General features: G+C 38.3%; 2 protein-coding genes and 1 long non-coding RNA gene across 4 annotated transcripts in view; all 3 read left to right on the top strand.

The window, feature by feature from the left end:
* LOC141783620 (uncharacterized) overlaps positions 1–21,501 on the top strand; it is a 218,608-nt gene extending 197,107 nt beyond the window's left edge. The window contains exons 22-26 of the mRNA XM_074661012.1: positions 14,410–14,475; positions 14,876–14,962; positions 16,636–16,772; positions 17,271–17,580; positions 21,241–21,501. Of these exons, the coding sequence (XP_074517113.1) occupies positions 14,410–14,475; positions 14,876–14,962; positions 16,636–16,772; positions 17,271–17,580; positions 21,241–21,301 (661 nt within the window). The 3' untranslated portion in view covers positions 21,302–21,501. The remainder of the gene's footprint in view (positions 1–14,409; positions 14,476–14,875; positions 14,963–16,635; positions 16,773–17,270; positions 17,581–21,240) is intronic.
* On the top strand, positions 1,803–8,429 carry LOC141783640 (uncharacterized). Of its 2 annotated transcripts, XR_012597324.1 has the most exons (4): positions 1,803–3,203; positions 6,812–6,841; positions 7,199–7,264; positions 8,382–8,429. It is a non-coding gene; the product is annotated as an uncharacterized LOC141783640 (long non-coding RNA). The 2 variants fall into 2 exon arrangements; XR_012597323.1 differs by lacking the exon at positions 6,812–6,841.
* The window catches only part of brf1a (BRF1 general transcription factor IIIB subunit a), a 143,517-nt gene continuing 128,774 nt past the window's right edge, over positions 10,123–24,865 (top strand). The window contains exon 1 of the mRNA XM_074661016.1: positions 10,123–10,389. The gene's annotated coding sequence lies outside the window, so the exon portion shown is untranslated. The remainder of the gene's footprint in view (positions 10,390–24,865) is intronic.

The following is a 24,865-nucleotide window of genomic DNA, read 5'->3' as shown; positions in this document are numbered from 1 at the left end:
TGCAGACACTGTGTGAGTCTAATCTGTTAACCTCATAAACATTCTTTCTCACTCTTTTTGAATATATCCTGATGAAGCTGTGAACATCATTAAAACCTTTCCAGCATGGTTACATTCATCTTTTCTGTCGCTGACAGACACTAAAGTCAGTAAAATCATCTTCCTTTTCTTGTAGACCAGAACAGCTGTGAATGTTTGGGCCTTTACATCCTTATAATACTCATATTGTCCTAGAATGATCCCACATGATGGAGTTAAAGTGGGAAGTACTTTAAAAAGATTGTAGAAATCATTGAGTGGGAACAGAATCTACTTTTACTGAAATTCTCTGATGCCTACTTGGTAGTTTCTGTGTTTCCAGCAGTAATTGTTTAATAATCTAATCTCCCACCCTGGTGGTCTTTCTCTCTTGTCTACTAGGCTGAGTACAGAAAGCTTCATGAGGAGACGCTATTATATATTATAACTATTTATTAACTGATTAAATACTTGAGTAGAGGACACACCTGTTCTGAGTCTTATCTGGGTTGTGAAAGGTGAAATATCAGTGTTCAGATGCAGCCACCAGGTTTGTTACTAAAACACTGAGGGGTGAATTCACAAAAGGATTGTGCAGCTTTTGTAGCCGCTAAACCTGCACAAATAAGACAAAAAGAAACTCTCAAAGAGGGTGAAATACACCCGTAACTGTGCTGCTTAGCCAACAGCGTCTCGGTGCTCCTGTGATAATTACACATATTTAAATTAGGAAATATTCTGACATTTGGTGCAAAATTGTCCCTTTTCTATTCAAATGAGTAGAACTGCCCCTCTTAGTGGATTAGTTGAATAATTAGTTGTTTTGGTCTCAGTCGACTTAGATTTCAGGGCATAAACTGCTGTTCAAAGAAATGACTGACAGCACATAAACATACACGGTTATCTGAAGTTAGGAGCGTTTGCTGAATCTGACGTGACACACTTGTACGACGGTACGAAAAGAAGTATGAGAAAGTTAAGATAAGAATATGAAGATGTTCTTGCATGAGGTCCGTTGTTTGTTGTAGCTATTATGGGACTCAGGACTATTTATTTATAGGAAATAGTGACATTAGTACATTGTCCCTACTTGTTATTTTATTTATCTTTCTTTCTGTTATTCCATCTATCTTTATCTAGTATTTCTCAAATTAGTTTCAATAAAACAGTCAAATTCACAACATACTGTACATAATCGTGATATAAATTTACATTTGGCATGATAGACATGTTTATCCATATCGCCCACCCACACTTGCACCTTAAATCTTAATACCCACTGTATGCATTTTAAATAATGTGCTGTGTTTGTAACAGGAAAAGAGACGAGGTGATCCAGGAGACGAATGTTGGAAGTGGGACGAAGTGGGAATTGGTCCTGCTGCGGGAGCAGCATTGGACTGTTGCAGCAGCAGCAGCAGCAGCAGAAGCAATAGCAGCAGCTGCAGAAGCAATAGCAGCCGCAGCAGCAGCAGCAGCAGCAGCAGAAGCAATAGCAGCAGCAGCAGAAGCAATAGCAGCAGCAGCAGCTGCAGCAGCTGCAGAAGCAATAGCAGCAGCTGCAGAAGCAATAGCAGCAGCAGCAGCTGCAGCAGCAGCAGTTGCAGCAGCAGCAGCAGCAGTTCTTTTGGCTTATTGGCTTTTTAGTTATAAAAGGATACTTTAAGTGTAAGAACAGTAAGCTTTGAGTACACAACTAGTTTACATCTAAGTTGTATTTTTTTATTGCAACTATACTCTGAACTATACTTCAACTGAATAGGTTTACTGTTAGTTTAATAGTTATATACTTACAAGCCAAGTATACCTTTCTGTATAAGGCAAGAATACTTAATTATACTTTTCTTATCTCAATCAAAATATTAAGTATAAACCAAGTATACTCTGACTTTACTGTATACTTGTCTGTATAAGCCAAGTATACTTAAGTATATCTCTGATAAGTACATACAAATAAACTGAAAGTATACTCTCTTATTTTAAGTTTAAAATAAGTATACTAATAGCACACTAAACTTCTATTGGTAAGGGTCTGGTCGTCTGGCCCCACGTGGGGGTGTAACCTCCAGCCAATAACGGCGTGCAGGGTGTGCAGCCCGTTCAGGTGGTCAAATACCACCGCTTTGTCACGTCCCTCGGCTTCTGATACCAAGACACAAGCATTAGGCTACACATCAATGGGCACAAGTCCTCCTTTAGATGCTTTGCGGCCGTATTTGACGGATGAGAACGGGGCCAACGAATGTTGCATATTATACCTTTAAGAAAAGTTCTCTTTAAACAAAGCAAATCCATTTAATCAACAATAGTTTCTATTGTTATGCTGAGTTTGTTTTAACCTGCTGTGGTTCCTGCTTTGAGCTTGTTGATCTTTGAGCTTGTTGATCTTTGAGCTTGTTGGCCTTTTACCTTTTTGTGTCATTGATACCCAATGAAAACTACATTCAGCACCTGTAACATTTATAACATTATATAATATATTTTATACACTGCTCACCTAATAATTAAATTGTTGTTTGATACAAGACTTTTCATACCAAAAACACCATAACTTTGGAAGATACCAGCTTGATTTGATTAACTTACACTGCTGAAGTCTCATATTTACTTTAAATAAACCTTTGCTTTTTTAAAAAAATTAGAAGTATAAAGTAGCATAAAATGGAAAAGGTAAAGTACAAAAAAATATTTTATAACTACTTTATTTTATTTTATTTTATTTTATTCTATTCCCTAACTGTCCATTTAAAAGCAGGGACATAAGTAGGGGTTTCTGTTGCCAGTGTTAACTCTTTATATGAAAAAATGGAGCTAATTCTACATTTTATACTTAGCCATACTTTGACCCCACATTTCTAAAAACGGACCCACTTTTAGTATTTTTATGTAGATTAAACAACATCTTGCCACCCCTCTGGTCCGAGTTGGTCTCGTCCGTGTGTCCAGCATCAAACGCACATGTTGGGTGTGTTGTGTTGAGGATTGCAGCGATATTACAGCATTTAGTGAACCTCTGCGCTGTTACGTTGCTGTCTGCTCTCTAATTATCACCGTTACAATGCGTTAAGTGTTACAGGCATTGAGAAACACTGAAAACAATCAGCTTTATAGTAGAAAACACTTGTTGTGAGGAGGTTGACACGCGTCCCAGCGTGTCTGCAGACGGTTCCTGTTCACCTGTGAAGGTATGAACACCGACACTCTCATGATGTGTTTAATGACCTGAGAGGCTGCTCGTTCATTCCATCATTCCATCATATTCATGTGTGTTAAAGTGTGAACTGAAGTGGGTTTATCCGGCTAACAGAGGGTCTGGGTATTATCAGATAATCCATAATTAATTTGTAATTCAAAAACGAACATTGATTATGGATTATCTGATAATACCCAGACCCTCCTTTTATTTGGTTTTTGCATTTTTCTCAGGTTATTAGCTTTTAAAAAGTACTCTTGAAAAATAAAGAAGTAAAAAAGACAACATGTCTGATCTTCTGACATCTGATCTAATCAGCTTGAACACATCTTGGAAATAATCAAGAGTCTTAAAATCAGTTTTCTGCAACATTTTCGAATTTTAAGCGCCTATTTGGCGACCATCCCTCAGGGGCCAAATCAAGTCCCCAGGAAGAGCGCCGGTCGCCGATCCCAACTTTCGTAGTGTCCAAACGGTGGTACTGCAACTTCCGTGTGTTCGTCACGTGATGCCGTTGGGCCGAAAAAGACTTTTCCCATTGACTTACATTGGGAAAGAGACGTCTGTAACTCAGCGGATACATTTTTTTGAGGTGAATCAACTTCCCAGTACGAACACTTGAATAGCCCTTATTTAAAAAAAATATGTTTTTAAAGTTATAAAATGCACTAACAGCTGAATCCAGTGTTATTTCCTTTCCTCTGTTCATGTGAATGAAACCCAGACCGTGACGTTGGGACCCCGTGACCGAGTCATGTGACCGAGCAGACGCTACTGCGCATGTCCCAGTTGCCCAAGATCCGCCAAGATCCGGGTACGTTTCCAGACGGAAGTCGAGCCATTTAGCGCCACTGAGCAACTCTCATAGGAATGACCGGGGCCCCGCCTCCAACGCTGGATCCAGTTCACTTCATACATCCATGGGCCAAATTGGCAGCCCCGATATCTATATCTACATCTGTGCCAAATTTGTAGCTTTTATCGCAAAATACACAATTGTTAGGAATATTTCAGTTTAGCTGCCCCGCTATAAATCACCTGCACTTTAAAGCCCGCCCTGATTACACTCCTCTTTTATCCCAGCGCTTCATTTATTACGCTGAAAACGCTTCTGCACCCTTCGTTGGATTATTCTGTTGAGAATAAAATCAGAAGAGACTGAATTGAATGGTAATTTATTACAAAGTGCACACATTTATGAATAGTAACAGTCTTTGGTGATTTAGACCCAATGTGACATAGTAAAGGTGAAGTGATGCCGTAGCTGGATTAGGATTATTCCCCCCGGGTCTAGACACTGGTGATGGTGGTAGTGAAGATTGATGCAGATCGGATGAATGAAGTGGAGCAGGATTACTCTGATGGGATGAATCTGGAGGTGATGGGGTGGTGGAGGGTCGCATCAGTTTGTGCTGACACTGAAAACAGCATAGAGGAGAACAGTTTTAAACTTTTGACAGCAACGATGTGATTGGTTTAGGGAGATATGGCAAGATCTGATTGGTCTCTGAAAAGAGAGACGCCCATAATCAGCTGACAGTAATAGCCCATGAGAGAGAGACCCAGAATGAATGAGCATGAATGAGATTGCACCTCTAGTCTTCATGACTGAATTTACACATAAGCTTCATTAAAATCAAGTGTTTATACATTTGTGGTGTCGATCGTGTCTTTTGTAAAAGTGGATTCATCCTTTAACAGATAAAACAAAGTATTTATCAACCATTTAACAAAGTATTATAATACATAGCATCCAAATAATGTTTATAGATGGTTTACAAAGCAGTTATTTACCATTAATAAAGTGTCACAAATATCTATCTATATAATGTTTATAGATGTTTTACATACAGTTTCTTAAAGGTTTAAAAAATCAATTCATAATCATTAATAAATACTTATAATAGAGTATATAAAATGTTATGTGTGAAACAATAAACTGTTATACACACACACGCACGCACGCACACACACACGCACGCACGCACACACACACACACACACACTATATATATATATATAACATTTATTTAACCAGGCAGGTCAGTTAAGAATAAAGGCTTATTTACAACGGTGACCATAATAAAGTGTTAATATCTCCCCTGTGAAAGATTAACAAATCACCTGGAGACTATATATCAGATTCCAGTGTGGACTTTACCTTCAGATTTCACCTGTGTTGACTTTGATGAGAGTTTAGGGTTTACTGTAAGTAGTTCGTTTTGCCTCTTGTTCATCTGTGTCGCAGTGTTTTCCACCATCTAAAGGTATTGTAACTAAGTCTTTTATATACTTTAATTAATCTTATTCTATCATCTGTTTATTTAATTATATTATTCAATCTGCTCAACAAAAAAAACAGAAAAACAGATCAAATTTTTTATTTTGTGGAGTGAAAAAAGGAGAACGACAGTGTTCTTCAGGCTATTATGATTGATATGGACATTATGATTACATTAGTAGACTATTTATTAACAGTTTATTGTTGCACACATTTTACAGACGATTACTGATGATTTGTAAAGGTTTACACAAATCATCTCATAATCATTAACAAATACAATATAGTATATAATGTTATGTGAAACAATAAACTGTTACACACACACGCTAACATTAAAGCATTACTAATAATTAGTAAATAGTATTAATTATAATTTCGCTGTTTAACAGTAAAATAACTCAACTAAATTTTCAGTAACTATCAATTTACCATTTATATATATATATATATATTGATACAGTGTTATGGTGACATTTACAGGTAAAGTAATAAAATTAATTTTTAACTAACCTGTTAAAAATTAACTTTATTACTTTTCCTATAAAAGTCACCTTCGTGTGTTGAGCGGTTGGGTTTAAGTAGTTCACTAGTTTCACTTTTGCCTCTCGTTCACCTGTGTCGCAGTGTTTTCCACCATCTAAAGGTATTGTAACTAAGTCTTTTATATACTTTAAGTAATCTTTTTCTATCATCTGTTTAATTATATTATTCAATCTGCTCAACAAAAAAACAAAACAGAAAAACAGATCAGAATTTTTATTTTGTGGAGTGAAAAAGGAGAACGACAGTGTGCTTCAGGCGACTGTTTTACTCGTCTTCACATGAAAACAAAATAGTTTTATTTCTGTTTTTCTGTTTTTCTCTTCAGGTCATTTATTTTGTTGTTTAACTGAGCAAAAAGAGTGGACAGAAGCTGAAACTCAACCTGCATTTATCTTTCTCTATTTGAAGACTATAAAATGGAACAATCGATGACGAACACACAAACAACAGCAGCTAATTCTTCCATTAGAGGATTTGAAACCTGCAGATGTTGAAGTTTACTTGATATAACCACAATGTCAGATCAATGTGCTGCTCAGCTTGTTTTAACTCGTCTCATGGACTTTACACCCTGATCATATTTATATTGTCCTAGAATGATCCCACATGATGGAGTTAAAGTGGAAAGTACTTTAAAAAGATTGTAGAAATCACTGAGTGGGAACAGAATCTACTTTAACTTATCTTTTCTGATGCCTACTTGTTAGTTTCTGTGTCTGGATGTCTAATAATCTAATCTCCCACCCTGGTGGTCTTTCTCTCTTGTCTACTAGAGTCCGTACCAGCAAAATGTCCCTTCTAAAGTAAGCTTTAATTTACATTAAAATGTAACTGCATAAATTGACACGGTTAAAGTTAAATAAAACTACAGTCGGCAACTTTTATGAAAAATAACTTTTTGTCATGTTTGCCCAAAATGTCACTATATCCTGTAATATAATCTGTAAAAAAATTTAAAAAAGACTGCAAGAGACAAAAATGAGATGATTACGGGGTTTCTTCCAGACGCTCAGAACGTCAGCGTACTAGGTCAGGCCAGTTACAAAATCTCGTAAATGTTAAAGAAAGCCCCCCCTCTCCTAACCAGGAGTACGTTTTTACTAACATTAAAATGTTTATTTTCATACTGATGAAGTAACAGTAACTATCACTTTCTGCAGGCCTGAAGATCCAGACATGGATCCAGAGGCAGATGATGGTGTTTCGGTCCGTTCTGCAGACACTATGTGAGTCTAATCTGTTAACCTCATAAACATTCTTTCACACTCTTTTTGAATATATCCTGATGAAGCTGTGAACATCATTAAAACCTTTCCAGCATGGTTACATTCATCTTTTCTGTCGCTGACAGACACTAAAGTCAGTAAAATCATCTTCCTTTTCTTGTAGACCAGAACAGCTGTGAATGTTTGGGCCTTTACATCCTTATAATACTCATATTGTCCTAGAATGATCCCACATGATGGAGTTAAAGTGGGAAGTACTTTAAAAAGATTGTAGAAATCATTGAGTGGGAACAGAATCTACTTTTACTTAGATTTTCTGATGCCTACTTGGTAGTTTCTGTGTTTCCAGCAGTAGATGTTTAATAATCTAATCTCCCACCCTGGTGGTCTCTCTCTCTTGTCAGAAACTCAATCAGTTCCACAAATAAGACAAAAAGAAACTCTCAAAGAGGGTGAAATACACCCGTAACTGTGCTGCTTAGCCAACAGCGTCTCGGTGCTCCTGTGATAATTACACATATTTAAATTAGGAAATATTCTGACATTTGGCGCAAAATTGTCCCTTTTCTATTCAAATGAGTAGAACTGCCCCTCTTAGTGGATTAGTTGAATAATTAGTTGTTTTGGTCTCAGTCGACTTAGATTTCAGGACATAAACTGCTGTTCAAAGAAATGACTGACAGCACATAAACATCCACGGTTATCTGAAGTTAGGAGCGTTTGCTGAATCTGACGTGACACACTTGTACGACGGTACGAAAAGAAGTATGAGAAAGTTAAGATAAGAATATGAAGATGTTCTTGCATAAGGCCCGTTGTTTGTTGTAGCTATTATGGGACTCAGGACTATTTATTTATAGGAAATAGTAACATTAGTACATTGTCCCTACTTGTTATTTTATTTATCTTTCTTTCTGTTATTCCATCTATCTTTATCTAGTATTTCTCAAATTAGTTTCAATAAAACAGTCAAATTCACAACATACTGTACATAATCGTGATATAAATTTACATTTGGCATGATAGACATGTTTATCCATATCGCCCACCCACACTTGCACCTTAAATCTTAATACCCACTGTATGCATTTTAAATGATGTGCTGTGTTTGTAACAGGAAAAGAGACGAGGTGATCCAGGAGACGAATGTTGGAAGTGGGACGAAGTGGGAATTGGTCCTGCTGCGGGAGCAGCATTGGACTGTTGCAGCAGCAGCAGCAGCAGCAGAAGCAATAGCAGCAGCTGCAGAAGCAATAGCAGCCGCAGCAGCAGCAGCAGCAGCAGCAGAAGCAATAGCAGCAGCAGCAGAAGCAATAGCAGCAGCAGCAGCTGCAGCAGCTGCAGAAGCAATAGCAGCAGCTGCAGAAGCAATAGCAGCCGCAGCAGAAGCAATAGCAGCAGCAGCAGCTGCAGCAGCTGCAGAAGCAATAGCAGCAGCTGCAGAAGCAATAGCAGCAGCAGCAGCTGCAGCAGCTGCAGAAGCAATAGCAGCAGCTGCAGAAGCAATAGCAGCAGCAGCAGCTGCAGCAGCAGCAGCAGCTGCAGAAGCAATAGCAGCAGCAGCAGCTGCAGCAGCAGTTCTTTTGGCTTATTGGCTTTTTAGTTATAAAAGGATACTTTAAGTGTAAGAACAGTCAGCTTTGAGTACACAACTAGTTTACATCTAAGTTGTATTTTTTTATTGCAACTATACTCTGAACTATACTTCAACTGAATAGGTTTACTGTTAGTTTAATAGTTATATACTTACAAGCCAAGTATACCTTTCTGTATAAGGCAAGAATACTTAATTATACTTTTCTTATCTCAATCAAAATATTAAGTATAAACCAAGTATACTCTGACTTTACTGTATACTTGTCTGTATAAGCCAAGTATACTTAAGTATATCTCTGATAAGTACATACAAATAAACTGAAAGTATACTCTCTTATTTTAAGTTTAAAATAAGTATACTATTATCACACTAAACTTCTATTGGTAAGGGTCTGGTCGTCTGGCCCCACGTGGGGGTGTAACCTCCAGCCAATAACGGCGTGCAGGGTGTGCAGCCCGTTCAGGTGGTCAAATACCACCGCTTTGTCACGTCCCTCGGCTTCTGATACCAAGACACAAGCATTAGGCTACACATCAATGGGCACAAGTCCTCCTTTAGATGCTTTGTGGCCATATTTGACGGATGAGAACGGGGCCAACGAATGTTGCATATTATACCTTTAAGAAAAGTTCTCTTTAAACAAAGCAAATCCATTTAATCAACAATAGTTTCTATTGTTATGCTGAGTTTGTTTTAACCTGCTGTGGTTCCAGCTTTGAGCTTGTTGATCTTTGAGCTTGTTGGCCTTTTACCTTTTTGTGTCATTGATACCCAATGAAAACTACATTCAGCACCTGTAACATTTATAACATTATATAATATATTTTATACACTGCTCACCTAATAATTAAATTGTTGTTTGATACAAGACTTTTCATACCAAAAACACCATAACTTTGGAAGATACCAGCTTGATTTGATTAACTTACACTGCTGAAGTCTCATATTTACTTTAAATAAACCTTTGCTTTTTTAAAAAAATTAGAAGTATAAAGTAGCATAAAATGGAAAAGGTAAAGTACAAAAAAATATTTTATAACTACTTTATTTTATTTTATTTTATTTTATTCTATTCCCTAACTGTCCATTTAAAAGCAGGGACATAAGTAGGGGTTTCTGTTGCCAGTGTTAACTCTTTATATGAAAAAATGGAGCTAATTCTACATTTTATACTTAGCCATACTTTGACCCCACATTTCTAAAAACGGACCCACTTTTAGTATTTTTATGTAGATTAAACAACATCTTGCCACCCCTCCGGTCCGAGTTGGTCTCGTCCGTGTGTCCAGCATCAAACGCACATGTTGGGTGTGTTGTGTTGAGGATTGCAGCGATATTACAGCATTTAGTGAACCTCTGCGCTGTTACGTTGCTGTCTGCTCTCTAATTATCACCGTTACAATGCGTTAAGTGTTACAGGCATTGAGAAACACTGAAAAGAATCAGCTTTATAGTAGAAAACACTTGTTGTGAGGAGGTTGACACGCGTCCCAGCGTGTCTGCAGACGGTTCCTGTTCACCTGTGAAGGTATGAACACCGACACTCTCATGATGTGTTTAATGACCTGAGAGGCTGCTCGTTCATTCCATCATTCCATCATGTTCATGTGTGTTAAAGTGTGAACTGAAGTGGGTTTATCCGGCTAACAGAGGGTCTGGGTATTATCAGATAATCCATAATTAATTTGTAATTCAAAAACGAACATTAATTATGGATTATCTGATAATACCCAGACCCTCCTTTTATTTGGTTTTTGCATTTTTCTCAGGTTATTAGCTTTTAAAAAGTACTCTTGAAAAATAAAGAAGTAAAAAAGACAACATGTCTGATCTTCTGACATCTGATCTAATCAGCTTGAACACATCTTGGAAATAATCAAGAGTCTTAAAATCAGTTTTCTGCAACATTTTCGAATTTTAAGCGCCTATTTGGCGACCACATCCCTCAGGGGCCAAATCAAGTCCCCAGGAAGAGCGCCGGTCGCCGATCCCAACTTTCGTAGTGTCCAAACGGTGGTACTGCAACTTCCGTGTCCGTCAGGTGATACCATTGGGCCCAAAAAGACTTTTCCCATTGACTTACATTGGGAAAGAGACGTCTGTAACTCAGCAGATACATTTTTTTGAGGTGAATCAACTTCCCAGTACGAACACTTGAATAGCCCTTATTTAAAAAAAATATGTTTTTAAAGTTGTAAAATGCACTAACAGCTGAATCCAGTGTTATTTCCTTTCCTCTGTTCATGTGAATGAAACCCAGACCGTGACGTTGGGACCCCGTGACCGAGTCATGTGACCGAGCGGACGCTACTGTGCATGTCCCAGTTGCCCAAGATCCGCCAAGATCCGGGTACGTTTCCAGACGGAAGTCGAGCCATTTAGCGCCACTGAGCAACTCTCATAGGAATGACCGGGGCCCCGCCTCCAACGCTGGATCCAGTTCTCTTCATACATCCATGGGCCAAATTGGCAGCCCCGATATCTATATCTACATCTGTGCCAAATTTGTAGCTTTTATCGCAAAATATACAATTGTTAGTAATATTTCAGTTTAGCTGCCCCGCTATAAATCACCTGCACTTTAAAGCCCGCCCTGATTACACTCCTCTTTTATCCCAGCGCTTCATTTATTACGCTGAAAACGCTTCTGCACCCTTCGTTGGATTATTCTGTTGAGAATAAAATCAGAAGAGACTGAATTGAATGGTAATTTATTACAAAGTGCACACATTTATGAATAGTAACAGTCTTTGGTGATTTAGACCCAATGTGACATAGTAAAGGTGAAGTGATGCCGTAGTTGGATTAGGATTATCCCCCCCGGGTCTAGACACTGGTGATGGTGGTAGTGAACATTGATGCAGATCGGATGAATGAAGTGGAGCAGGATTACTCTGATGGGATGAATCTGGAGGTGATGGGGTGGTGGAGGGTCGCATCAGTTTGTGCTGATACTGATCCTGAAAACAGCATAGAGGAGAACAGTTTTAAACTTTTGACAGCAACGATGTGATTGGTTTAGGGAGATATGGCAAGATCTGATTGGTCTCTGAAAAGAGAGACGCCCATAATCAGCTGACAGTAATAGCCCATGAGAGAGAAACCCAGAATGAATGAGCATGAATGAGATTGCACCTCTAGTCTTCATGACTGAATTTACACATAAGCTTCATTAAAATCAAGAGTTTATACATTTGTGGTGTCGATCGTGTCTTTTGTAAAAGTCGATTCCTCCTTTAACAGATAAAACAAAGTATTTATCAACCATTTAACAAAGTATTATAATACATAGCATCCAAATAATGTTTATAGATGGTTTACAAAGCAGTTATTTACCATTAATAAAGTGTCACAAATATCTATCTATATAATGTTTATAGATGTTTTACATACAGTTTCTTAAAGGTTTAAAAAATCAATTCATAATCATTAATAAATACTTATAATAGAGTATATAAAATGTTATGTGTGAAACAATAAACTGTTATACACACACACGCACGCACGCACACACACACACACACACACACACACACACACACACACACACACACACACACACACTATATATATATATATAACATTTATTTAACCAGGCAGGTCAGTTAAGAATAAAGGCTTATTTACAACGGTGACCATAATAAAGTGTTAATATCTCCCCTGTGAAAGATTAACAAATCACCTGGAGACTATATATCAGATTCCAGTGTGGACTTTACCTTCAGATTTCAGCTGTGTTGACTTTGATGAGAGTTTAGGGTTTACTGTAAGTAGTTCGTTTTGCCTCTTGTTCATCTGTGTCGCAGTGTTTTCCACCATCTAAAGGTATTATAACTAAATATTTTATATACTTTAATTAATCTTATTCTATCATCTGTTTATTTAATTATATTATTCAATCTGCTCAACAAAAAAAACAGAAAAACAGATCAAATTTTTTATTTTGTGGAGTGAAAAAAGGAGAACGACAGTGTTCTTCAGGCTATTATGATTGATATGGACATTATGATTACATTAGTAGACTATTTATTAACAGTTTATTGTTGCACACATTTTACAGACGATTACTGATGATTTGTAAAGGTTTACACAAATCATCTCATAATCATTAACAAATACAATATAGTATATAATGTTATGTGAAACAATAAACTGTTACACACACACGCTAACATTAAAGCATTACTAATAATTAGTAAATAGTATTAATTATAATTTCGCTGTTTAACAGTAAAATAACTCAACTAAATTTTCAGTAACTATCAATTTACCATTTATATATATATATATATATTGATACAGTGTTGTGGTGACATTTACAGGTAAAGTAATAAAATTAATTTTTAACAAACCTGTTAAAAATTAACTTTATTACTTTTCCTATAAAAGTCACCTTCGTGTGTTGAGCGGTTGGGTTTAAGTAGTTCATTAGTTTCACTTTTGCCTTTTGTTCACCTGTGTCGCAGTGTTTTCCACCATCTAAAGGTATTGTAACTAAGTCTTTTATATACTTTAAGTAATCTTTTTCTATCATCTGTTTAATTATATTATTCAATCTGCTCAACAAAAAAACAAAACAGAAAAACAGATCAGAATTTTTATTTTGTGGAGTGAAAAAGGAGAACGACAGTGTGCTTCAGGCGACTGTTTTACTCGTCTTCACATGAAAACAAAACTAGTTTTATTTCTGTTTTTCTGTTTTTCTCTTCAGGTCATTTATTTTGTTGTTTAACTGAGCAAAAAGAGTGGACAAAAGCTGAAACTCAACCTGCATTTATCTTTCTCTATTTGAAGACTATAAAATGGAACAATCGATGACGAACACACAAACAACAGCAGCTAATTCTTCCATTAGAGGATTTGAAACCTGCAGATGTTGAAGTTTACTTGATAAAACCACAATGTCAGATCAATGTGCTGCTCAGCTTGTTTTAACTCGTCTCATGGACTTTACACCCTGATCATATTTATATTGTCCTAGAATGATCCCACATGATGGAGTTAAAGTGGAAAGTACTTTAAAAAGATTGTAGAAATCACTGAGTGGGAACAGAATCTACTTTAACTTATCTTTTCTGATGCCTACTTGTTAGTTTCTGTGTCTGGATGTCTAATAATCTAATCTCCCACCCTGGTGGTCTTTCTCTCTTGTCTACTAGAGTCCGTACCAGCAAAATGTCCCTTCTAAAGTAAGCTTTAATTTACATTAAAATGTAACTGCATAAATTGACACGGTTAAAGTTAAATAAAACTACAGTCGGCAACTTTTATGAAAAATAACTTTTTGTCATGTTTGCCCAAAATGTCACTATATCCTGTAATATAATCTGTAAAAAAATTTAAAAAAAAGACTGCAAGAGACAAAAATGAGATGATTACGGGGTTTCTTCCAGACGCTCAGAACGTCAGCGTACTAGGTCAGGCCAGTTACAAAATCTCGTAAATGTTAAAGAAAGCCCCCCCTCTCCTAACCAGAAGTACGTTTTTACTAACATTAAAATGTTTATTTTCATACTGATGAAGTAACAGTAACTATCACTTTCTGCAGGCCTGAAGATCCAGACATGGATCCAGAGGCAGATGATGGTGGTCCGGTCCAGCCTCCAGAACCTCCGTGAGTCTAATCTGTTAACCTCATAAACATTATTTCACACTCTTTTTGAATATATCCTGATGAAGCTGTGAACATCATTAAAACCTTTCCAGCATGGTTACATTCATCTTTTCTGTCGCTGACAGACACTAAAGTCAGTAAAATCATCTTCCTCTTCTTGTAGACCAGAACAGCTGTGAATGTTTGGGCCTTTACATCCTTATAATACTCATATTGTCCTAGAATGATCCCACATGATGGAGTTAAAGTGGGAAGTACTTTAAAAAGAGGAGGGAAATCATTGAGTGGGAACAGAATCTACTTTAACTTAACTTCTCTGATGCCTACTTGGTAGTTTCTGTGTCTGGATGTTTAATAATCTAATGTCCCACCCTGGTGGTCTTTCTCTCTTGTCTACTAGATCCTGTACCAGTGAAATATCCACTGACTCCGATGTGTCCATGAAGAGTGATAAGTCAAATGAGGACATGATTAATATCGCTCTCAAGTAAGCTTTAATTAACATTAAAATGTAACTGCATTGATTGACACGGTTAAGGTTAAATAATATACTCGGTTAAAACTACAGTCGGCAACTTTTATAAAAAATAACTTTTTGTCATGTTTGCCCAAACTGTCACTATATCCTGTAATATCATCTGTAAAAAAATCTGGTTCCTCTGCAAGACTGTTAGAGACAAAAATGAGATGATTACGGGGTCGTGTGTGATTATCTTTCTTCCAGACGCTTATGGGAAAGACGGCGTACTAGGTCTGGCCAGTCACAAGGTCTCGTTGTAAATTATGAAGAAAGCCGCCCCTCTCCTAACCAGAAGTAAGTTTTTACTGACATTAAAATGTTGCCTCATTATGAACATTGTGTACAGTCACACATCACATGTAGAACCTCTTCTGCTTTATTCCACACCCTGTTATCATGTTTGAAATCAAGTTGGTTTAATGTTTATTTTATACTGATGAAGTAACAGTAACTATCACTTGCTGCAGGCCTGAAGATCCATACATGGACCCAGAGGCAGATGATGGTGGTCCGGTCCAGCCTCCAGAACCTCCGTGAGTCTAATCTGTTAACCTCATAAACATTCTTTCACACTCTTTTTGAATATATCCTGATGAAGCTGTGAACATCATTAAAACCTTTCCAGCATGGTTACATTCATCTTTTCTGTCGCTGACAGACACTAAAGTCAGTAAAATCATCTTCCTCTTCTTGTAGACCAGAACAGCTGTGAATGTTTGGGCCTTTACATCCTTATAATACTCATATTGTCCTAGAATGATCCCACATGATGGAGTTAAAGTGGGAACTACTTTAAAAAGATTGTAGAAATCATTGAGTGGGAACAGAATCTACTTTTACTTAGATTTTCTGATGACTACTTGGTAGTTTCTGTGTTTCCAGCAGTAGATGTTTAATAATCTAATCTCCCACCCTGGTGGTCTTTCTCTCTTGTCAGAAACTCAATCAGTTCCACAAATAAGACAAAAAGAAACTCTCAAAGAGGGTGAAATACACCCGTAACTGTGCTGCTTAGCCAACAGCGTCTCGGTGCTCCTGTGATAATTACACATATTTAAATTAGGAAATATTCTGACATTTGGCTCAAAACTCCCTTTTCTATTCCAATGAGTAGAACTGCCCCTCTTAGTGGATTAGTTGAATAATTAGTTGTTTTGGTCTCAGTTGACTTAGATTTCAGGGCAAAAACTGCTGTTCAAAGAAATGACTGACAGCACATAAACATACACGGTTATCTGAAGTTAGGAGCGTTTGCTGAATCTGACGTGACACACTTGTACGAAAAGAAGTATGAGAAAGTTAAGATAAGAATATGAAGATGTTCTTGCATGAGGTCCGTTGTTTGTTGTAGCTATTATGGGACTCAGGACTATTTATTTATAGGAAATAGTGACATTAGTACATTGTCCCTACTTGTTATTTGATCTATCTTTCTTTCTGTTATTCCATCTATCTTTATCTAGTATTGCTCAAATTAGTTTCAATAAAACTGACAAATTCACAAAATGCTGTACATAATCGTGATATAAATTTACATTTGGCATGATAGACATGTTTATCCATATCGCCCACCCACACTTGCAGCTTAAATCTTAATACCCACTGTATGCATTATAAATAATGTGCTGTGTTTATAACAGCAGAAGAGACGAGGTGATCCAGGAGACGGATGTTGGAAGTGGGACGGAAATTTTGTTGAAGTATCAGCCATCAGGGACTTCTGCTGGTCAGCCAGCAGTGGATACCAGATTGGTCCTGCAGCGGGAGCAGCAGCTGCGGGAGCGGGAGCAGCTGTTGGAGCGGAAGCTGCGGGAGCGGGAGCGGGAGCTGCGGGAGCGGGAGCTGCGGGAGCGGGAGCTGCGGGAGCGGGAGCTGCGGGAGCGGGAGCTGCGGGAGCGGGAGCTGCGGGAGCGGGAGCTGCGGGAGCGGGAGCTGCGGGAGCGGGAGCTGCGGGAGCGGGAGCGGGAGCTGCGGGAGCGGGAGCTGCGGGAGCGGGAGCTGCGGGAGCGGGAGCTGCGGGAGCGGGAGCTGCGGGAGCGGGAGCTGCGGGAGCGGGAGCTGCGGGAGCGGGAGCTGCGGGAGCGGGAGCTGCGGGAGCGGGAGCAGCAGCTGCGGGAACGGGAGCAGCAGCTGCAGGAGCGGGAGCAGCTGCGGGAGCGGGAGCAGCTGCGGGAGCGGGAGCAGCAGCTGCGGGAGCGGGAACTGCGGGAGCGGGAGCAGCTGTTGGAGTGGGAGCTGCGGGAGCACCTGCAGGAGCGGGAGCTGCGGGAGCGGGAGCTGCGGGAGCAGGAGCAGCAGCTGTGGGAGCGGGAGCAGGAGCTGCGGGAGCGGGAGCAGCAGCTGTGGGAGCAGCAGCTGCGTGAGCGGGAGCAGCAGCTGCAGGAGCAGCTGCAGGAGCGGGAGCAGCTGCGGGAGCGGGAACTGCGGGAGCGGGAGCAGCTGCGGGAGCTGCGAGAGCGGGAGCAGCAGCTGCGGGAGCGGGAGCAGCTGCGGGAGCTGCGGGAGCTGCAGAAGCGGGAGCAGCTGCAGCTCCGCTTAAGGTCAAAGAGTCTCTTATATAATTTCAAAGAAGGATACTCTCGCATGTAAGTTTTTATTAACATTAAAATGTAACTGCATTCATGAACATTTTGCACACACAGTTGGGTTAGGTAAAAAAATAATAGGTTAGGTAAATAAGGGTATTATATATTATTATTATTCTGCTATTAATATTAATAATAATTAGTTGTTTTGGTCTCAGTCGACTTAGATCTCTTTAGTCGATTAGTCGTATTTTATGCTCTTTTCATGATGAATGACGTATTTCCAGTAAACTTCTGAGCACATCTCTGGTAAACAGCAGATTTAAAGTGTTGCTTTAGTGAGATTCTTTGCGGAGTCTTTAAATCAACTAATCGATTAGCCAACAAAAAGTCTAGGTTCTGTGTCTGTTCAGAAAACTTCAAGAGAGAACGTCAAAGAAAGCCCTCTCCTAACCAGAAGTAAACTTTTACTGACATTAAAATGTTGCCTCATTATGAACATTGTGTACAGTCACACATCACATGTAGAACCTCTTCTGCTTTATTCCACACCCTGTTATCATGTTTGAAATCAAGTTGTTTTTAATGTTTATTTTATACTGATGAAGTAACAGTAACTATCATTTGCTGCAGGCTGGACTTTGATTCTTCATCAGAGGCGAAGAAGAAGGAGAAGGAGGAGGAGAAGGAGGAGGTGGTGGAGATGGTGCAGATGAAGTTTGATACAGCTCTTGTTGGTTCGTTCCAGTCTTCATACCCTCCGTGAGTCCAATCTGTTAACCTCATAAACATTCTTTCACACTCTTTTTGAATATATCCTGATGAAGCTGTGAACATCATTAAAACCTTTCCAGCATGGTTACATTCATCTTTTCTGTCGCTGACAGACACTAAAGTCAGTAAAATCATCTTCCTCTTCTTGTAGACCAGAACAGCTGTGAATGTTTGGGCCTTTACATCCTTATAATACTCATATTGTCCTAGAATGATCCCACATGATGGAGTTAAAGTGGGAACTACTTTAAAAAGATTGTAGAAATCATTGAGTGGGAACAGAATCTACTTTTACTTAAGTTTTCTGATGCCTACTTGGTAGTTTCTGTGTTTCCAGCAGTGGATGTTTGATAATCTAATCTCCCACCCTGGTGGTCTTTCTCTCTTGTCTACCAGACCGAGTGCAGAAAGGGTCGAGATGCCCCGCAGAATGTCATTCGATCGCCTTCTTGATTTCGAAGAAGGATCCTCCGGCGTGTACGTTTTTATTAATATTAAAATGTAACTGCATTCATGAACATTTTGCACACACAGTTGGGTTAGGTAAATAATAATAGGTTAGGTAAATAAGGTTATTATATATTATAACTATTTATTAACATTTGGTGCAAAATTGTCCCTTTTCTATTCAAATGAGTAGAACTGCCCCTCTTAGTGGATTAGTTGAATAATTAGTTGTTTTGATCTCAGTCGACTTAGATTTCTTTAGTTGATTAGTCGTTGTCAAGTAATTGTTTAAATATGTCCTAACTTGAGAGATTGAAACATCCACTCGAAGATTTTTAACTGGAATCCACTCAATGACAAACAGCTTTTCCTTTTCCCTCCGTTGAGTTGAAAGTTCAGTTCATTTTGGAACTATTATTAGCCAATAGTCGTATTAGTAATTATTTAGGTGAAAAACCTTTGAAATAGGAAAAAAATACAGAAAAGAAAATATACACATTATTACAAAATAAGTGTAAATAAGAACAAATAAATTTTTTGATACTTTGCAAAAATCTTTAATCCTTATTTAATTTAATACACACACTCATGTTAAATGCAAAATAAGCAAGTGCCCATTGCTGCCATAGCTTTTGCCCTAACATACTGTAAATGTAATATGTATATGTGTTATATTATTTTATTTAATCACTATTATTTATTTAAACACAAAGTATTTTATAATTACATTCACGTTCATATTAAATCACGCAGTAATTTTAAACTACATTTCCCATAAGCCCATGTACTTCTCACCACGTTTGTGACTGAATGTGAACCAGGATATGCCCGCATTTAACAAACAAATCAACAAACAATCAACACCCTTTCAGCGCTTTGATCGTCACAGTTCACCGTGCCTCTCACCGTGTTATCTACCGGACATTGAAATGGACTCAAAACAAACAACCGGCAGAATTAAACAAGCAATCTTCTACAAAACAAAGTCAAACTATCGCCACAAACAAATGGACTACCGTTCCCCGGTGCATAACAGCACTAAACAAACAGCAGCATCAGTGATCTCCGCCGGGTAAACAGTCTCTCAGTCTGTGATCCAGTAGAGTTCTTACTGGCTGCCTCTCACACTTTGGAGATGTCCGCGGTGTTAACTTCTCCAGACCCTTTTCACTGTGACACCGAGAGTGTTGCTTTTCTAATGCTCCGGCCATAATTAGGTTAATTAGCTCCATCCGGTTTACTTCCTGAGCACTCAGTTATATTCACTAATATTCGATTTCCGCCCATTTTTTGCGTTTTGTAGGTCGTGTACTTTAACGAGCTCCTCCTACAGATTTAATCAGATTGACTTGAAATTGGGTCAAGACCATCTTAAGACCTTGAGGATGAAAAGTTATCAAATTGGTGAGTTTTCACTGAACGACCTAACCGTGGCGTGGCGGCCATTTTGAGCCATTCGCCATGAAACAGGAAGTTGTTGTAACTCAACTGTACATACTCCGATCTGCCCCAGATTTCTCAGTCATGCTAAGGGTCCGGTCCTGAGGACATGTACATGAAAAAATATACTCATAGCCCCGCCCCAAGACGTTAGCCACGCCCCCTTTCATAACTCATGAACCGTTTGTCCTAGAGTCTTGTGGGAGGTGTCATATCACTCAGCAGAGAGTGCCTGTTTCATTGGTGAAGGTTATCCCCGCCCCCAACATTTAGCCACGCCCCCGTTTCATACCTCATGAACCGTTTGTCGTAGAGTCGTGTGGGAGGTGTCATATCACTCAGCAGAGAGTGCCTGTTAAGTTGGTATTGTTATCCCTGCCCCTACAAATTAGCCACGCCCCCTTTCATAACTCGCGAACCATTTGTCGTAGAGCCTTGTGGCAGGCGTCATGGCGCTCGTCCGAGTTTCGGTTTCACCATGCCCGGCTGCGTCAGTCGGCATCCCGCCATTACCCCTGACACGCAGGCAGCTTTAATTTACAAATTACTTTGTGATTTATTTATTTTCTATTTCTCTATTTATTATTTTCTTAATTGCTATTTATTAATATTTATAAAGCTTAATTTCCTGGAACCTTCAGTTTGATTTGACAGTCATATTTGATGCTCTTTTCATGCTGAATGACGTATTTCCAGGTAACTTCTGAGCACATCTCTGGTAAACAGCAGATTTAAAGTTGTACTTTTGTGTGATTCTTTGCAGAGTCTTTAAATCAACTAATTGATTAGCCAACAAAAAGTCTAGGTTCTGTGTCTGTTCAGAAAACTTAGTCATGTGGTCTCTTTGTAAATCTTGAAGATAGCCGCCCCTCTCCTAACCAGAAGTACGTTTTTACTGACATTAAAATGTTTCCTCATTATGAACATGTTGTACAGTCACACATCACATGTAGAACCTCTTCTGCTTTATTCCACACCCTGTTATCATGTTTGAAATCAAGTTGATTTTAATGTTTATTTTTATACTGATGAAGTAACAGTAACTATCACTTGCTGCAGGCTGGACTTTGATTCTTCCTCAGAGGTGGAGAAGGAGAAGAAGGAGAAGGAGAAGAGTTGAAACCCCCGCACCGAGGATTTCTAAAAAAGATCCTCTGCATGTAAGTTTTTATTAACATTAAAATGTAACTGCATTCATGAACATTTTACACACACACAGTTGGGTTAGGTAAATAATAATAGGTTAGGTAAATAAGGTTATTATATATTATAACTATTTATTAACTGATTAAATACTTGAGTTGAGGACACACCTGTTCTGAGTCTTATCTGGGTTGTGAAAGGTGAAATATCAGTGATCAGATGCAGCCACCAGGTTTGTTACTAAAACACTGAGGGGTGAATTCACAAAAGGATTGTGCGGCTTTTGTAGCCGCTAAACCTGCACAAATAAGACAAAAAGAAACTCTCAAAGAGGGTGAAATACACCCGTAACTGTGCTGCTTAGTCAACAGCGTCTCGGTGCTCCTGTGATAATTACACATATTTAAATTAGGAAATATTCTGACATCTGACAGACGGGAAGTCTTCAGACTGTCTGTGAGTCAAACCTCCATTTACATTCCTTCACACACTTTATGCAATATATTAATGAAGCTGTGAACATCAATAAACTTTTCAGAATACTTACATTTGTTTTTTCTGTCAAAGAGACATGGTGATCCAGGAGATGCATGTCAGAAGTGGGAAGAAAACTTTCTGGAATCACCTGTCATCAGCGACTTCTGCTGGCCTGGTTACTGCATCGTGCCTGCTGCTGCGTCCACTCATCACAATCCTGCGTCGCTTTTTTTAAGAAAAGTCATAATAACGCGTTAACACAAGATTTAAAGCCAGAGTGAAGATACTGGTATCTTATGAAACTACAACTACTAACTCGTCGAGAAGGAGGTTAAATAACGCTAAAGTTTGGGGAGGAAAATCTGTCATGGTCATTTTCAAAGGGGTCCCTTGACCTCTGACCTCCAGATGTGTGAATGTAAATGGGTTCTATGGGTACCCACGAGTCTCCCCTTTACAGACATGCTCACTTTATGATAACCACATGCAGTTTGGGGCAAGTCATAGTCAAGTCAGCACACTGAAACACTGACAGCTGTTGTTGCCTGTTGGGCTGCAGTTTGCCATGTTATGATGTGAGCATATTGTTTTATGCTAAATGCAGTACCTGTGAGGGTTTCTGGATCAATATCTGTCATTGTTTTGTGTTGTTAATTGATTTCCAATAATAAATATATACATACATTTGCATAAAGCAGCATATTTGTCCACTCCCATGTTGATAAGAGTTTTGAACTTGTTGACCTTTGAGCTTGTTAACCTTTTACCTTTTAGTGTCATTGATACCCAATGAAAACAACATTATTCACCTGTAGAATTTATACGCTGCTCACCTAATAATTAAAATGTCGTTTGGTACGAGGCTGTTTTCAGAACAGAGATGGAGGAAGGTTGCGTGTTGTTGCTCTGGATGTCGTCTCTAGACTCTCAGCACAGAGAGGACGGAGCAGACTGAGGGGTTCTTCTGATGAAGTCATTTTAATAATGAACAACTGTTACACCGTGTCCTAACTGGAGACGACGTGAGCGTCAGCGACAAAATCAGCTTGAATATATTGATTTCTATAAATAGCAGATAGATCCTATCCTGTCATGAATATATATTTTCATACTGTTGGATCATCTGTGAAGACTTCATGTCTTTTGTTGTATTATTATTATTCTGTTGAATCAAGTATTCATACATTTGTGGAGTCGATTGTGTGTTTTTGAAAAGAGGATTCATCCATTAACAGATAAACAGAAGGGAAACATCGTCTGGTATAAAAATCTATGATTCAGAAGCTGCAGCTTCCTGAGAAACTTGATTTGACTAACTCACACTGCTGAAGCCTCAAATTAACTTCAAATAAAGCTTTGCATTTTGTTTAATCAGAAGTTTAAAGTAGCATAAAATGGAAAAAGTAAAGAAGTACCTCAAAATTGATTTTATAACTACTTTACTTTAAAAAATATTGAATTAATAAATATTACTATTCTACTTAACAGGGAAACACCAAGAGGGAATTTCATACCAAAAACACCATAACTTTGGAAGATACCAGCTTGATTTGACTAACTCACACTGCTGAAGTCTCAAATTAACTTCAAATAAACCTTTTATTTTTTTAATTAGAAGTTTAAAGTAACATAAAATGGAAAAAGTAAAGTATAAATAATATAATTTATTTTATAACTACTTTATAAACATTTTATTTTTATTTTATTTTATTCCCTAGCTGTCCATTTAAAAGCAGGGACATAAGAAGTGCCATTATATAAGTAGGGGATTCTGTTGCCAGTGTTAACTCTTTATATGACAGAATTGAGCTAAGTTTACATTTTTATAACACCAACCTAACACTTAAACATACTTTAACCCCACATCTCTAAAAACGGACCCACTTTTATTATTATTATTTAAATTAAACAACATCTTGCCACCTGGCCACCCCTCCGGTCCGAGTTGGTCTCCTCCGTGTGTCCAGCATCAAACGCACATGTTGGGTGTGTTGTGTTGAGGATTGCAGCGATATTACAGCATTTAGTGAACCTCTGCGCTGTTACGTTGCTGTCTGCTCTCTAATTGCTCGGACATCGACGTGGACCCGCGGCGATGCCGTCTGCATGACCTGCGGCTCCGTGCTGGAGGACAACATCATCGTGTCCGAGGTGGAGTTCGTGGAGACGGGAGGCGGAGGCTCGTCGGCTGTGGGACAGTTCGTCTCCTCTGAAGGTGAGAGAGATGAAATAACTCACCTGTACAAACTGATTGTATTGCTTTGTTTGTTTTTATCAGTTCCAGTAGCTGAATGTAACTAAGTACATTTACTCAAGAACAAATTTGAAGTATCTGTACTTTACTTTCCATTTCATGGTACTTTATACTTCTATAGTTATACTCCACTACATCTCAGAGGGAAATATTGTACTTTTTACTCCACTACATTTATCTGACAGCTTTAGTTACTACTCAAATGAAAAGTTAGCATAAAAAAACATATGAAAACTTTTAAAATATGATATAGGTATTGTATTTTTTCAAATTTGAGCTTAAACAATTAATCAATTGTTATTTTCATGCAAAAATGCATGAAACATTTCATAGTTTCAGCTTCTCAGATGAGAAGATTTGTTGCTTTTTCTCGTCTTAATTGACTGTAAACTGAATAATGTTGAGGTTCAGATTGTTGTTGCTATTTTCAGAATATTTACAAACCAAACAAACAATCAATTAATGGAGAAAATAAATCATTAATATTTTACATTAATGCATGAGTAATAATAATCTATAATAATAATAAACATTTTCCTGATTATACTTACATACTTAAGTAAAAGTAACATTTTCAATGCAGGATTTTTACTTGTAACAGAGTATTTGTACAGTGTGATAATAGTATTTTTACTTAAGTAAAGGATCTGAATACTTCCTCCACCACTGATCAGTTCTAATTTAACCATCAGTTTAACGTTTAAGAACAGGCTAGGGAAATTCAGATACTGTCCACTCAGTCTGTTACCTGCCAGCTTGTGACCTTTTTATTGATTTATTGATTATCTGCTGAAGATATATTTTATTGGA

This window comes from Sebastes fasciatus, chromosome 15, assembly GCF_043250625.1.
Source record: "Sebastes fasciatus isolate fSebFas1 chromosome 15, fSebFas1.pri, whole genome shotgun sequence".
NCBI classification, from domain to species: domain Eukaryota; kingdom Metazoa; phylum Chordata; class Actinopteri; order Perciformes; family Sebastidae; genus Sebastes; species Sebastes fasciatus.
This window is presented reverse-complemented; position numbering and strand designations above follow the sequence as displayed.